At 51.2% G+C, this 13,738-nt stretch overlaps 6 protein-coding genes across 6 annotated transcripts; 5 read left to right on the plus strand and 1 right to left on the minus strand.

Moving 5' to 3' along the window:
• The first annotated feature begins 55 nt into the window (after positions 1–55).
• Positions 56–1,487, plus strand: BP01DRAFT_354651 (uncharacterized protein). Its single transcript, XM_025574491.1, has 4 exons — positions 56–308; positions 563–670; positions 852–879; positions 1,014–1,487. Exons 1-4 carry the CDS (start codon positions 193–195, stop codon positions 1,038–1,040), a joined length of 279 nt encoding a protein of 92 aa, XP_025433438.1. The 5' UTR covers positions 56–192; the 3' UTR covers positions 1,041–1,487.
• A 565-nt stretch (positions 1,488–2,052) lies between these two features.
• Positions 2,053–5,383, plus strand: BP01DRAFT_291764 (MDM20/NAA25 family protein; the record flags this gene model as incomplete). The annotated part of the gene is made up of 8 exons (XM_025571667.1): positions 2,053–2,190; positions 2,311–2,586; positions 2,658–2,834; positions 2,928–3,268; positions 3,329–3,608; positions 3,664–4,411; positions 4,469–4,581; positions 4,631–5,383. The coding sequence occupies 8 exons, from the start codon at positions 2,053–2,055 to the stop codon at positions 5,381–5,383; spliced, it is 2,826 nt and encodes a 941-aa protein (XP_025433439.1).
• Positions 5,384–6,177: 794 nt separating this feature from the next.
• BP01DRAFT_414345 (uncharacterized protein) lies at positions 6,178–7,915 on the plus strand (the record flags this gene model as incomplete). Its single annotated transcript, XM_025579052.1, has 5 exons — positions 6,178–6,381; positions 6,577–6,645; positions 6,705–7,087; positions 7,206–7,301; positions 7,441–7,915. The coding sequence occupies 5 exons, from the start codon at positions 6,178–6,180 to the stop codon at positions 7,883–7,885; spliced, it is 1,197 nt and encodes a 398-aa protein (XP_025433440.1). The 3' UTR covers positions 7,886–7,915.
• Positions 7,916–8,152: 237 nt separating this feature from the next.
• On the plus strand, positions 8,153–9,283 carry BP01DRAFT_336033 (60S ribosomal protein eL36; the record flags this gene model as incomplete). The annotated part of the gene is made up of 3 exons (XM_025573224.1): positions 8,153–8,257; positions 8,644–8,826; positions 9,200–9,283. Exons 1-3 carry the CDS (start codon positions 8,210–8,212, stop codon positions 9,281–9,283), a joined length of 315 nt encoding a protein of 104 aa, XP_025433441.1. The 5' UTR covers positions 8,153–8,209.
• A 703-nt stretch (positions 9,284–9,986) lies between these two features.
• On the minus strand, positions 9,987–11,920 carry BP01DRAFT_354656 (putative UBX domain protein). The gene is made up of 2 exons (XM_025574492.1): positions 11,543–11,920; positions 9,987–11,467 (listed from the first exon to the last, which is right to left on the minus strand). The coding sequence occupies exons 1-2, from the start codon at positions 11,677–11,679 to the stop codon at positions 10,060–10,062; spliced, it is 1,545 nt and encodes a 514-aa protein (XP_025433442.1). The 5' UTR covers positions 11,680–11,920; the 3' UTR covers positions 9,987–10,059.
• Positions 11,921–12,087: 167 nt separating this feature from the next.
• pup3 (proteasome core particle subunit beta 3) lies at positions 12,088–13,190 on the plus strand. Its single transcript, XM_025574493.1, has 4 exons — positions 12,088–12,170; positions 12,240–12,258; positions 12,323–12,777; positions 12,846–13,190. The coding sequence occupies exons 1-4, from the start codon at positions 12,168–12,170 to the stop codon at positions 12,987–12,989; spliced, it is 621 nt and encodes a 206-aa protein (XP_025433443.1). The 5' UTR covers positions 12,088–12,167; the 3' UTR covers positions 12,990–13,190.
• The last annotated feature ends 548 nt before the right edge of the window (positions 13,191–13,738 follow it).

Here is a 13,738-nt window from a genome sequence, read left to right on the forward strand (position 1 = left end):
GCGGGTCCAGCTTTTTCCGCCTGCCAATCGATTGATTATTGTTCACTTCCATGTCCTCCGCATAGTTACCGTCGAGTCGCTGTATCTAATTTGTAACTCAGAGTCACCAGTGACACTTCGTCTTGTCTTGTCAATTTAGGCGTCTCAAATCCCTTTCGTCTTTTCCATTATCCTTATTCTTTCACGCAAGTCATGGCCCCCTCCTCGGAACAGCAGCAGCAGCAGCAATCGGCAGCAACGACGTCTTCGTCCTCCTCAGACTCAGTTCAATCTCACTCGTGGGAACGGGTGGAGCGTAAATTCTCCAAGTAGGTTCCCTTTTTCGCTTTCGCCCCAGCAAGTCTCTGACAAGCCTCGTGTATCGGACTGTTTCCCTATTTTCTGTTTGCTTGGCAACCTTGTCCTTTTGCTATTCTATCGATATCCCAGGCGGAAATGAACAACAAACCCTGGCTGCTCTAGTGCCGTTGCCACTACCTAGCTTGCTAGTACTGCTCGACTAAGCCTCAGAGGATTTCTTACCGCTCAATCTGGGTAGCTTTCAGCACTAACCGAACTATAGCAAATCTGCTAGTGAATACTTCGATCCATGCCAGGACTTCGCAGACCGAAGTCTGAAATGTATGAAACGCAATGCTTTTGACAGAGAGATGTGTCATGACTACTTCCAGTGAGTGCTTGGTCCTATCACGATCTTCCTTGTCATCCTCTACCAATACACGAGTGTACCTGCGATTGGTGCTTGCTTATCGACAGCGCGAACCGTCAGTGTAACATTCTGTATTGTTGTTTTTCCTCATCAAAAATGACTATCGAGTCTTAGTGTTTCATCTGCTGATTTGCAACCTCAGGGCTTATCGTGACTGTAAGAAGCAATGGGTGAGTGACATTTATTCCAAATGGTCACCTCTTAATCTCTCTCGCCTGTCGGATGCCCTTCCCGGAGCCTTTTGACCTGAACCTGAGAAGGATGTTCCTACCTCTTTTGTCGTTGCTAACCCTTATCATCGCAGCTGACGCAGAAGAAGAGAGCTTCGTAGGCTAATGCCGAAGCAAACAATCCGCAGCCCACCTTTCCTTGAGTTGCCTTCATTTCTTGCTCCGCGGTGCCCAGCAACATTGAGAAACGCTTCGAGGCTAGTCTCAGACTGTGTTGCATTCCAATGAGTAGTCATACTGTGATGAAATTTGTAGGAATATGCGTTCGCATCAGGAGGCCGGTCATGCTCGGGGCAAGCAGAGACTGTCGATCATGTCACTAAAGGTCGCTCTCTGGCTAGAAAATAATTGGCATCAAGGCTGGCAAAGGACGTTCACTCGGCAGAACGATATCTTCTTCGTCCTTTGCAACTGGCTAGTCTTTTCGACACGCGTTTACGCTGCACTTGGGTATTTTATTCAGGAAACTCGTCCCCTCTCCTCAGCTTCCGCTTATATTGTACATTACTTGCATGTTGACTGACATCGCCACAAAATTATTCAATGCGTTTCTCTTGATGTATCATCTAAGCATCGTGCTGTCCGCTGAGCGCCTTCTGAACATAATCGCCTGCCACGGTCTACAGCTGGCTTCCCCTATCCGTTGCCATCTTACATCTCTGTCGAGACGCAAACACAGGCGGTTGTTCTCATACTTCTATCTGAACCGTCAACCTCACTAGCAATATTGATAGTCATGGAGAAGCTTCAGGGGCCGTGTAGTACTGAGCTAGAGACTCCAGTGAAGTCAAAACCCTCAAAGAGTCAGCTCAGCCCATGCCCGCGTCATCGACCATAGAGTACGAAGCCAGGGGCAGCCCACATGTCCGGGCCGTTGTCACCGCCTTCCAGATGAGCTTCCCCGCCCACCAAACTCAGCAGAAAGACGATAAAGATAGATGAAAACACCCACAATTTCCCCTCATTTTCACCCTATAATTATATCTCCTCCGCACACCGTGTGCTGTGCTGACTTGCGCAGCATACGCTATATTGGTCTTCATCACTGGCATTGAAGCGACGAGTTTCTCGCCCAATAATCCCCCAGTTTAGTGCTTCACCGATCAAGTCGCCATGTCATCCACCAATGATGCCGTCTTTTATCGGCGGAACAAGCAGATTCAAGATGCTATTGACGGACAGAATTTGAAGCAGGCCCTGCAATTGATCGAAAAGCGCATCAAGAAGGGTGAATGTACACCGTTTCTCAAAGTGAGTTTGTTCGTCGTTCAACTTTCTCGTTCCGATAAAAGTGACTTTTCCGGCTGTTCTATTTGCTTCCTACTAAACATGTTGGTGCCCCGCTAATTGAATGGAACTCATGACAAAAAGGCGTGGAAGGCATATGTGCTCTACCGTCATGCCGACGAAGCCCACCGCAATCGTGGAATTGCCGAGACGCTCGAACTGTGTAGAGCCGAGCCTCCTACAACGGACCTAGAAACCCTCGATATTCTTCACGAGACACTTGAGAAACTTAGAGACCATGAAGGGACTTTAAGGGCCCTCTGGGAAAGAGCGGCCAAAGCTAGCCCGAAGGATTTGGATATCCAGATGCGATGGTTTGAATATGCGTTTGAGGGTGACGACTGGAAATCGGCGCAAAAGGTTCGGAGTCTCCAAATATTATTGACAAGCGGGTCAGGAGTGCTAACTGGACCGTCCCGGTCGATGTACAGGCTGCTATGTCTCTTCAGAGTAATTTCCCAAAAACTAGGAAGTACTATTTCTGGGCCACCTTCCTCTGCTACCTGATCTCCGTGGATGCTGGTGCCTCGGAGGCTGAGCGCAAGCTTTTTGGAACCTTAGCCTACCGTATGATCTCGAAAGCTGCGGAGAGCGTTCCTCAAGATCCGGTATGTTGGCATCTAATTTTTACGTGACTTGTGGCCTGCTATGGGCTTTTCTTTGATGAGGCATTATGGTGATGTTTGAAATCGTTTACACAGAAGGAATTACTGAGCCCACCCAGAGCGATTCAATCGGCCGAGGAGCTATTGTTGCTTGTTAAAATCTTCGAGTCCCAGGACCGCCATGCAGAAATCGTCAAGATCCTCGACAGTGACGGATTAGGGTTGAACTCGCGTGTCGTGCAGAATGATTGGTCATTTGTTGGAGTGAAGCTATCCAGTCTGGAAAAGGCCCAGATGTGGACGGAAGGTTTGGACTATGCAAAGAGTCTGCTCGCCATCCCAAGCAATGAGGACGGAATGAAGGCTCTTCAAGAACGCGACGACTGGGCGGTCTGGCACTTGCTCCTCACATCTACTCAGAAGATCAATTCTCCGGAGTAAGTCCGACATATATTCCATACAACGCTAGAATTAGATCAGCTAATCGACTACTCAAGGACTACTGCCGCGACGCAGGATTTCATCCGCAATTTCGTGGCGTCTGTGCCCAAATCTCGCAACTCGCAGTTGGCTCAGCTTGACCTGATGCACTGGAAGTATCAGTCGAGCCCCTCTAATGCCAAGGAATTGATTGCCTCCTGCAAGCAATACTTTGACCTCAACAAACACAAGCTCTACTGCTTTGGCGACTTGCGGACTTATGCTTCATCACTCGATCAAGCTTCCGTGGCTGACTTTGTGAAATACGCTCTGGAAGGCCCCAACGAGGGATCTGATGTAAGTCATTCGGAATCATATGCTGAGCTATGAAACTAATAGTACTTCTGCGCAGGGCGTCACAAAGATTAACGCACTCAAACTCGAGTATTGTTTCTGTCTTTCGGCCAACGAAGAGAATGTAACCCAGGCCCAAGTCGAAAATTTCATTGTTCGCTGTTTGCAGGTCTATCGTGAGGTACAGCGCCCCGAGAAAACCTCAGCTCCCACCACTATCGAGAGCCAGCCCAGCGACGACTTGTGTATTCTGGCGGCCATGAGTCTGATGCGCTTCAGCGAACCGTGCACGTCCGAAGTTGATCAGCAAATCATCCCTGACACTGTTCTTATCCGCGCAGCAGCTATTCTGGAGCGCCTTCTTGACGATTCTCCTCACAACTATCAGGCATTGCTACTCGTCGTTAGGATCTATCTGCGCTTAGGTGCAGGATCTCTTGCACTGAGCAGCTTCAGTAAACTTTCCGTGAAGCAGTTGCAGTTCGAAACTGTTGCACACAATCTCTTTACGCGCCTTGCCACCATCCACCCACACTCGGCCCCGCCAGTTGAGGGAGCCGAATACAAGGACTTTAACCCACAATCCGCTTTTGTGCAGGCCCTTAACTTTTATCGGTCAGCAGATCTCACATCTACCAGGCATCGCACTAGAGGGCTAGACTATGGCAGCTATGTTAATATAGAAGGTACCATCGAGTTGCAGAAGCGTCTGAAACAAAGCATCTGTCGTAGGATGTGGGCTCTAGACGTACGACGCATACAAAGATTGGCTGGTGGAGACCCCATGTCTCGATACGATGATATGGGTAAGTGGTTTCCCAATACATGTTTTCTTCTCATTCTCACACAAACTGCATTTACAGCGAGAGATGAGTCACCTTTGATTGACCAACGTGCTTTTGATGCATTCATGAATTGTGAAGCTCCCGGCAAGCCTTCATTTGAGGAGCGTATTCGCGTGGGGCCTTTGCCTAGTGTAAGCTTTGCTTTTCTCATGATACAGTCACGCTGGCTAACAAGCTTAGAACGCATGGATTAGATCTATGAGGGTGACGGATTATACGTTCGGAACGCTTAAGACTCTGGTCACTCAAAAGCCAGTAAATAGTGAGCCCGAGCTACCAAGCCTTGATGAAATCTTGGGGGTGAATGCGGAAACGGAATTGACATTGTCGGAAATTGAGAGCGCTAGAACGAACCGCAACCTTCTTGCACTTGCCCTTTTCTTGACCGGTTCCAAGAATGTCACCGCAGAGCAGGCAGACGCCAGTCTTGCCGAGGTGGAAGCATGGTTAGACTCCAAGGTCCAGGATCTCGAAGAGGGCGACGGAAAGCTATCCCCGGTCATCTCGAAAACAGCGCTTTTCTTGAAGCCGGAAGCACCAACGGGGCCGACCTGGAAATACTTCCATAATCAGTTCTTGGTCCTTGATTCCCTCAAGGCCTTGTCTCTTCTCACCACTGTGGCCACCAGAAAGGGATCCAAGAATGCTAAACTGAGTCGTGAGAGAGTCGACAAACTGACTGAAAAGACACGCCAAGTCTTCCAGGATATTAGAAGCAGTGGTCGTACCCTCAAGTCTCACATCTCGGCCTCGGGTGGTCTGGGCGCATTGGTTGACCTGGTCTTGGCGGGTACCGGCAGCGGGCCGGAAGGCAGTAAGCTTTCTTCAGAGTTGAACAAGACGCTTGATATGTCTCAGCTGGAGGTCTTCTGCGGTGAGCTGATGGAAAGCTGGGAGGAGGGGTTGAAGGGGCTGCTTGCCGTGACTTTGTGATAGCCCACCGGTCCTTACTTTCTCTTAACCCTGCTGGAATACGAACGCAACCGTCAGAATTTCCTTATGTACAATGCTTCGTGGATCCTGAACACTACGCAAGGTCCTTCCCGGATCAGACATCATGGACTAGCTGCTAATGTCTCTAGTATTTGTGCAAGATGCTTACGGATCTACTATATGAGAGGTAGCTGAGACTTCCTGGGTAGATAGACCACGAGGCTGAGTGACCTGGATGTCGATCTGTTTCTGCAAGGGTGCTCACGTGTGTAGCGCAACGAATACCTCCCTGTCCCTTGTTTGTGATCTGCCTCGGTTCGGACGAATCCTCAATGCTTCACTGCCGTCCTCCTCTTGTCTGTGTATAAATATATCCCGACTACCTGCAACTGTAGATGTACATAGGACTACGAAGCACTCAATTGTCGAACAAATGTTACACTGCCGGTGCGCGTCGAGAGGATAAAGGAATACACGATGAAACGAGGGGCAGTCCTTTTCGGGTTCCACGTCTGTGTGCCATGCACACATTCTTTGTCGAGGTGTGCTTGACGCCTTGCGTCGCCGACCCATAGCCGGTGGTGCTGCTCGCTGATGGTTTGGGGCGATGATAAATTGAAGCACAGTGTAACTCGCCGGAGCAGTGGCTGCCATTGTAGCAAACTTGCAGACATGCATATATGTATGATCACCCATTGAGCTCTTGCTGCCGCTGCTCGGTGGTTTCCATCATGGACTCGGCTCTGGCTTGAAGATGCTTCAAGGCATGCCCGTTTTGTTCTACTCCCTGGATAATGGGCGATTCGAGGAACCATACCTGTCCTGCACTTACCAGCTCTCCCTTGACGTATGACTATAGAAGCTCATTACGATCCGAAGATATACTCACGCAAACGGTATGCCTGACGGTCAGTACGTGCTGTGTCGGGACGCGCCTGTATTCCAAGATCTCCATCACGCAAGCTCCCGGATGGGAGGATTGTATGTACTGCCCGTTCGTTAAGTGAGGCAGCGCAGTGGCGTCAGTGGAAGGGATACTGATAACGAACCCCGCTTGAATATGGACTTGCTTTTTGGCTTGGGTATGCAGCTCGGGCGGGGGAGGTCCATCCATTTTTTACTTGCACCTACTAAGCCATTCGTTATGACATGACCGGCTTGGCCTGATATGATATGTCGCCATCACTTTCAAGGCCGTTCGACATGGAAATGATATCCATCAATGGGAAGTGGCTGCTTCGGATCTGAAAGTATTCTCCAAAGTATGGGAGAAGCCACCAGTGGTTGAAAGTGATACCCGCCTGCTGACAATGAATGATAGCTCGCCAACGCATCTCAGATCCTCTACGGCCCTTTGATCTACGTCACGAAACTATCCATCTTACTCCTCTACCTACGCCTCTTCGCGCCGTCCAAACGAAACACTCCTTTTTGGCTCGTCCAAATGCTCATCTGGATGAATTTCCTCTTTTACCTCGCAGATACCATTGTGAAAGTCTGCGAATGCAGGCCTCGTTCCAAAATCTGGGATCAAGCAATCCCTGGGCAATGTATCAGCATCAACATCCCGATCTTAGTCACGTCCATTGTGAACGTCGTTTCGGACTTCATGATGCTCTTGCTACCTAATGTTTGTGTCTGGCGCTTGCAGATGACCTGGAGGACGAAGATGGGTCTCTCAGCTGTATTTGCAGCAGGCATTTTGTACGCTGACCCTCGTTTCAGTTTCACTTGCCCAGATCCGTTTCAGATTCTTACCCTCGACTTTGCTTAGTTTGGGCAGACGGAACCGGTGGTTGATGAGGCTAAAAATGAACTATAGTGCCTGCATCTGCAGGGTAATGCGTCTTATGGTCAGCGTCCACAACCGCACCACGCTAGACAGAACGCACGACTGGTTCCCGGAGTTTCTATGGACGTAAGCAACTCCACCCCCCTCCCACTGCCCTTCTTCCCCACTTCCATGACGCTCTTCAAGACTCTTTCAGCAAATAGACAACTGCACCGTGGAAGCAGCAGGAATGCTAGACTAACGCTGCGTGTCATGACCGATTTAGCACCGCCGAAATAACGTCAGGAATTGTCGCTAGCTGCCTGCCCGCCTTGCCTAGCTTCTTTCGCCATTCGTCTCAGAAGGCCAAGCCCTGGGTTTCGAATATCGGTACAGGTAGCAGTTCGACGCAGGTGAAGAACCTTGTTGCGGCGGCCACCGACCGGCGACTAGGACGTGCAATGTGGGTTAGGCTGCGACTTTGGAGGTCTGGGCGTAATGTTGGTGGCACGGAGTCTATGGCGGACAGCTACTGGGAGATGGGAGAGGTTGGGGCCTATCAGGGGATATGCTATACTATAACGGAAGCCACCGCCAAGCGGAGCGTACCAGATGGGATTGATGTAGCCGCGGAGGACCTGAGTAGGAGCGGGGAAGAGCATAGGCCCAGAACAGGGATCCTAAAGATCGTAGAGGTGGATGTTGAGACGGGGCCGGAGAGAGAGAGATGATGGGATTATGTCAGGCTGCTCTGAGGGTGAGCAGGCCGTTTGTTTCATACGTGAGTACGTAGTTCAATGAGTGGAAGGTTCTCCGCATTGAGTGGTCGATAAGCGGTTTATCGATAAGCGATAAGTAGTCGATAAGAAAGCAGTCCAGAGTCGCACGTGACAATGCCGCACAACCCTAAGCCCTACCCTCGCTACGCACTCCCGCAACGGCCAACCAAAAACTGGCAGACTCCATCGCGATCCCATCCGCACCGGCGCACGTCGACTCGACAACCTCTCAGCAGCAACACCGTCGTCGCCAACCCGCAGTCCATAACCGTCGTGATGGCTCAGGAACGCTCCGGAATCGTGGTCGGCCTCAACAAGGGTCACGTACGTTGTCCCCTTTCTTTGTTATGTCTTGCAGCAACGATTTGGTCCGGTCGAGTTGGGGGAATTTTCAGCCGTCGAAACGGAAACATCTTGGGGGAGAATTTTGCGTCAAGAGTGAAATGGGATATTGTCGGAACGGGTGCTGTCAGGCTTCTATTTCAGACTTGTTAGGAACATGGAAATTGGGGGAAAGGACGGGCCGGGGGTTTTTTTTTCGCTGGCATCGAACCCGAATTCGACCGACTTGCCTGGACCAAATCGCGCTATTTTTACTTTCACGTCATCTGTCGTCTGTCATCTCGGTGCTGTCGACATGATCCTGATCCTCTCGATCATGAGGAGACTTAAGGCTTTTTTACTGACCTGATGCTTCGGCTTAACAGAAGACCACCCCTCTTAACACCCCCAAGACCCGGATCAGCCGTAAGAAGGGCCAGTCTTCCCGCCGTACCGCCTTCGTTCGTGAGATCGCCCGCGAGGTTGTCGGTCTTGCCCCCTATGAGCGCCGCATCATCGAACTCCTGAGAAACACTCAGGACAAGCGCGCTCGTAAGCTCGCCAAGAAGAGGGTACGTTTTACATGATTTGATTCAAAGGGTGATAGGGAATGGGTTTTGCGGGCAGCTTCGCTTGAGTTTCCGATACGCGCCATGAGTGGTTTCACGACTGTTTTATCATCCGCAATCTTCGCTACCGTTCTTGGAGACCGACAATACTCCTCCGACTCGGATAACGTGCTTCCTAGAATTTCAACCGAGCTCAACATCATCTCGGCCATGACTCTACGGCTTGATTCGACTTCAACAAACGACCTATTAGCCGACTCCAACAAAAAAGCACCGAACCAATGCGGACATAGCGAAGCTGCTCCCTGAACTTGAATTCTCACATCCTCACGACCTCCTGTCTCACAAAGATGCTAACAATTTTTGTTTTGTCTAGCTCGGTACCTTCGGCCGTGGCAAGAGAAAGGTCGAGGACATGCAGCGGGTCATCGCCGAGGCCCGTCGTGTTGGTGCCCACTAAACGTCTTCCTTTTTACCTTCCATTTTCCTACCAAAAATCCGACCCTGTGTTTCCGAGTTTTCTCTCCCCCGATTAGCCAAGAATGAGATAACGAGAACATCATTCTTCTCTTTTTCTATCTATCTACAACAGAAAAGATGAAGAAACCACATAATGGAATATGAAGCAAAAAGAAGACTAGTCAGTGACTGAATGAGAGGACAACCACGCATCACACGTTTTCCCTACAGAAATTAAATTAAATACCCAATTCCGGCCCGTCCATGTTATTGCTTAATCTACGCAAAAGTAGACATTGATCTTTTTTTTTTACTCCATTCGATATCAACTCAATGTTATCGGGGTGGGTAACTTCTTGGTCTGTTTTCTAGCCGGCAAAGGAGAACGATGAATCCCTGCTTCGTTTGTGGTTTGCTTATACTGTAACTCTGTAGACTGGGGTCATAAGTCCGGGGAGGATGAAGGATGTCCATGGGGTTGACTATGCGTCTTGCGTCAATTGTTTCAGAATAGACCGCAGAGTATGCCAACTCTTGGGACTCCTACTCTCCAGTCCAGTAATAGCTCTAGTGCTTGTGCATCATGCAGGCTAGACAGACCGCTGCTGGTCCTATTCGGTCGAGCACTCAAGCCTTCCCCTCGCCAACTACTCGCTCTTCGAATTCCAATGTAAATTACTGTCCACGCCGTTCTGACATATTATGCGAATCATTCATCCTATTCATTATCTAACATCACTCCTTCTAATCATCAGATGCTTCATAGAGGCAAGCATCTCATTTCTTGCCTGGCAACTTCAACCATTTGGGTATCCCACCAGGTTTCCGCTTCTCGCCCGTCTTGGTCTCACTACTGCCCGTAGCCCCCAGTGTCCGGCCGCGCACGTCTTCAGCCGTCTCCATCACATCCGGGGGCTGCTCCACCTTGATTTCCTGGGCCCGGGTCCGCAGCTCCGGCTTCAGGAGCTCGCGGCTCGAGTGAGCCGCCTGCGAAGCACTCGCATCCCAGCTGAAGTTGACCAGCACCCGGCCCGCCAGTCCCAGGTCTCGGATCAGCAGCGTCCGATCCGAATCTGGGATCACCTCCTGGATCTTCCTGGCGCTTCCGCCTCGTGAGACCGCCGAGCTGACCGGGAGGTATGTGATGGTGAACTTCTCGGTGTCGGCGAAGGGCGCCGCCAGGCAGTTGCGCACAAAGTCGTAAAGTGCCCGCCCCGTGTCGTCCCGGCCGAACTTGGCGACGACCTGGCTTTGGTCGGGTAGACGGACCTTTACCTCCACTTCGGCGATTGCTGCCAGCTTCTCCTCCTCGGCGGCTACTTTGGCGGCAATTTCGGCGTCAGTGGGGAGTCGTTGGGGTCGCGAGGCGGCGTTCAGTCGACGTTGGTGAGCTTGGGCGTGGTCCACGGATGGGATATAGTCGGCTTCATTATAGGTGGTTTGCGCCGACTGCGGAGTGTCGCCAGACGGAGGAGAGAAGACGGTCACGGGGCGGGAGAAACCAGCAGGGACTTCGGAAGGACTTGGGGCTGGCACAGTGGTTTGAGAGGCGGGAGGAGCAGTCTCTTCTGGTACTGCTTCGGTCGCGGGGGTAGAGGCGGGGTGGGGCTCGAGCTCAGAGTCTCGCTGTTCCGCAATATCTTCCTCTAGAGGCACTCCTGTCGATGTAGGCTGTTCCTCGGGCTTCGGCCTCATGTCCTCGGAGGTCTGGAAGTATTCTTGGATCTTGCCCATCGCTTGTTCCATGGGCTCTTCCGTCCGCCGGAAGCTGAGCCTTAGCAACACATTCCCGCTGTTAAAGCCCAGTTGTGCTAGGGATTTCTGGAAATCTGCAAAAGAGCAGAGTTCCCGCTGCAAGACCTGAACCACTGGAGTCTCGTAGTATAGTCGACCTGCGCCCTCGTTGCCACTTGGTACACCGCGACCCGTCAGGTTGCGGGTTTTAGACGTACCGCCTGCAACGCCCGCCTCGAACTTGCGCAGGATGAACCAGATTGTTGTCGTGCTCGGGAACTTGTCCATGAGCCGGCCGTTGGGAGCCCCCCGTGCCTCTGACTCCGGAAGCTGTAACGCAACTGTGACGACAGAGGGGGACCGAGATGATTGAACCAGCTCCAACTTGGCACCGGAGGTAAGTCCGGATAGACGAAAGACGAGCGACATGTCGAGCTCTTTACCTTTGTACCTTGACAAAGATGGTGTCAGTGGGGTGCGATACTATCGGTGAGGAGGGGCCTCTTATATAGCGAGGGAGTCTTACTTCAACCCATGTTGACTAGGATCTACACCTAGCTTAGTGCAGGCCTCTTGCAGGATCTCGGTAAGGTGTTTGCCCGGTGTAGTCTTGACAGTCGCTCTTCGAGCTGTCGAGTCTAAGACCACGACATGAGAGCTCATTATTAGAAGTTGCGGGGTGTGGCAGTTTGAGGTAGAAGAGATGAAGAACAAACAGCAGGCCTGCTGGAATGGATGAAGGAATATATGGCAAGTGGCTTGATCTGTGGAGTCCAAGCCAGATTATAAGCCGCAACAGAATCCCCCAACAATGTATAGAACAAAAGAAGGGTCTAGATTGACAGAGAAGAAGGTGTTTTTAGTTGACTAAGATGAGGGGAGTCAACCACTAACTGAACCGTTGTAGGCAGCGGGCGCAAGCGTCATCGGAAGAAGCTCGGCGGCTCCACGCGTTGCTGGCAGAGCTTCAGTTCAACTCCGTCCATCTCCATCCATCCTCCGCCCATCCATGCTCCCTCCCCAATCATCCTCTCCCCCTTCATCTCTGCTTTGATATACCTGCCCACTTTCTTTTTTTTTACTTCCTCCCTCACAGTCTATCCATTTACGACTTCCCATCTTGACCTAACGCCTACAATTCCGCCCCGATAATGGTGCGTTGGCCCTGCGTGAACTTACCTGTCTGAGCTGAGCAAGCAAGCTGACTGAATTATCCTTACTAGAGTTCCCCCTTCGATATTAGTACGGTTCCTCGATGACTTTCCCCTTCGGCAGTTTGTATATATACTGACCCTCCGCTGTGCAGATGGCGGCGCCTGCGTCGCTATGGTGGGTAAGGACTGCGTTGCCATCGCTTGCGATCTCCGCCTGGGTATGCAAGCCTTGACTGTCTCCAACAACTTCCCCAAGATCTTCAACTACGGTCCTTCTACCTTCCTCGGCTTGACGGGCTTGGCGACCGACGTGGCGACCGTGTCAGACCTCTTCCGCTACAAAGTGAACATGTACCGTCTTCGCGAGGAGCGGAACATCGCTCCTCAGACCCTGGCCAACTTGGTCAGCTCTTCGCTGTACGAGAAACGGTTCGGTCCTTTCTTCGTCAGTCCCGTCATTGCCGGCATCAACAGCACAACAGGCAAGCCCTTCATTTGCGGGTTTGACAGTATCGGGTGTATCGATTTCGCCAAGGACTTCATCGTGAGCGGAACCGCAAGTGAGCAGCTGTTCGGTACTTGTGAGGGTCTGTGGGAGCCGGACTTGGTATGTATCTCTGCCTCGGTCGGGGGCTTACTAACGGAGTACTTGCTAACCATGAATTCCTTTGATAGTCTCCGGAGGATTTGTTTGAGACCATCTCCCAAGCCCTACTGAGCGCGGTCGACCGAGACGCTCTCTCCGGTTGGGGTGCACAGGTGTACATCATAGAGAAAGATAAGGTGACCAAGAGACTATTGAAGGGACGGCAAGATTAGACGAGATAATCACCTGGATCATGAATTTGTGTTTCTTTTCTATTGTCCCTCCTGCAGTTATTCTAATAGGACGCCTCCACCCACTGCCCCCATCTAAGGTGCTGCCGATACTGCCAAGGCATAGATATGAAGAGTGCGCGGACCCCGGAAATGGCTCGTATATTCCAGCTGCTCACAAATTAGACTCCGGTTAGTTCCCGAAATGGCACTATATAGAATTCCGGGGTACTGGGCTGTAGCACCAGAAGGCATGTATGGTCCGAGCAGCTTTATATCCTGGTGCGTCGGGGCTCACTCCCGAGTTCAGCCACGGCTTATGAATCCTTGGTTCCGCAGCTGATGGGAACTGTAAGCTTTCCAGCAGTTATTCGCAGATGAGTTGTAAGGCTTCGAACTACTATGGCCAATTTAGAGCTATATTGTCGCCGACAGACGCTATCGGTAGAACTTAGGCTCTTTCTCCCTGGGGAGATGGAAGTAGATGGGAGGAGTTGCAGCCACTTTCAGGAGTTACTCGATGAGGCAATGGGAGTAAAATGCAGTACACGATCCTGGCAGGAGGGTCGAATGCACCCAGTGATGTAGACAGTGAACAATGTACAGCTGATTACCAGGGTTGATGATGCTTATGTCCCAAGAGAGCCAGAACAACTGAGAACTTCCCCGACAGGTATCAGTCCACAGGAGATCGTGACTTAGAGCCGATGAATTTATCAGATGCCAATAGTTGACCGACTGGGGTCAGCCTA

The sequence above is a fragment of the Aspergillus saccharolyticus genome, assembly GCF_003184585.1.
Source record: "Aspergillus saccharolyticus JOP 1030-1 unplaced genomic scaffold BP01scaffold_7, whole genome shotgun sequence".
Classification (NCBI taxonomy): domain Eukaryota; kingdom Fungi; phylum Ascomycota; class Eurotiomycetes; order Eurotiales; family Aspergillaceae; genus Aspergillus; species Aspergillus saccharolyticus.

Bases quoted from the DNA above. Each gene is read 5' to 3' on its own strand.
- BP01DRAFT_354651 (XM_025574491.1), top strand. From the start codon at position 193: ATGGCCCCCTCCTCGGAACAGCAGCAGCAGCAGCAATCGGCAGCAACG. The intron at 671-851 runs GTGAGTGCTTGG...TTGCAACCTCAG, and splicing joins ATGTGTCATGACTACTTCCA to GGCTTATCGTGACTGTAAGA. The intron at 880-1,013 runs GTGAGTGACATT...TTATCATCGCAG, and splicing joins GTGACTGTAAGAAGCAATGG to CTGACGCAGAAGAAGAGAGC.
- BP01DRAFT_354656 (XM_025574492.1), bottom strand. From the start codon at position 11,679: ATGAGCTCTCATGTCGTGGTCTTAGACTCGACAGCTCGAAGAGCGACT. The intron at 11,468-11,542 runs GTAAGACTCCCT...ATCTTTGTCAAG, and splicing joins CCTAGTCAACATGGGTTGAA to GTACAAAGGTAAAGAGCTCG.
- pup3 (XM_025574493.1), top strand. The intron at 12,778-12,845 runs GTATGTATCTCT...TTCCTTTGATAG, and splicing joins GTCTGTGGGAGCCGGACTTG to TCTCCGGAGGATTTGTTTGA.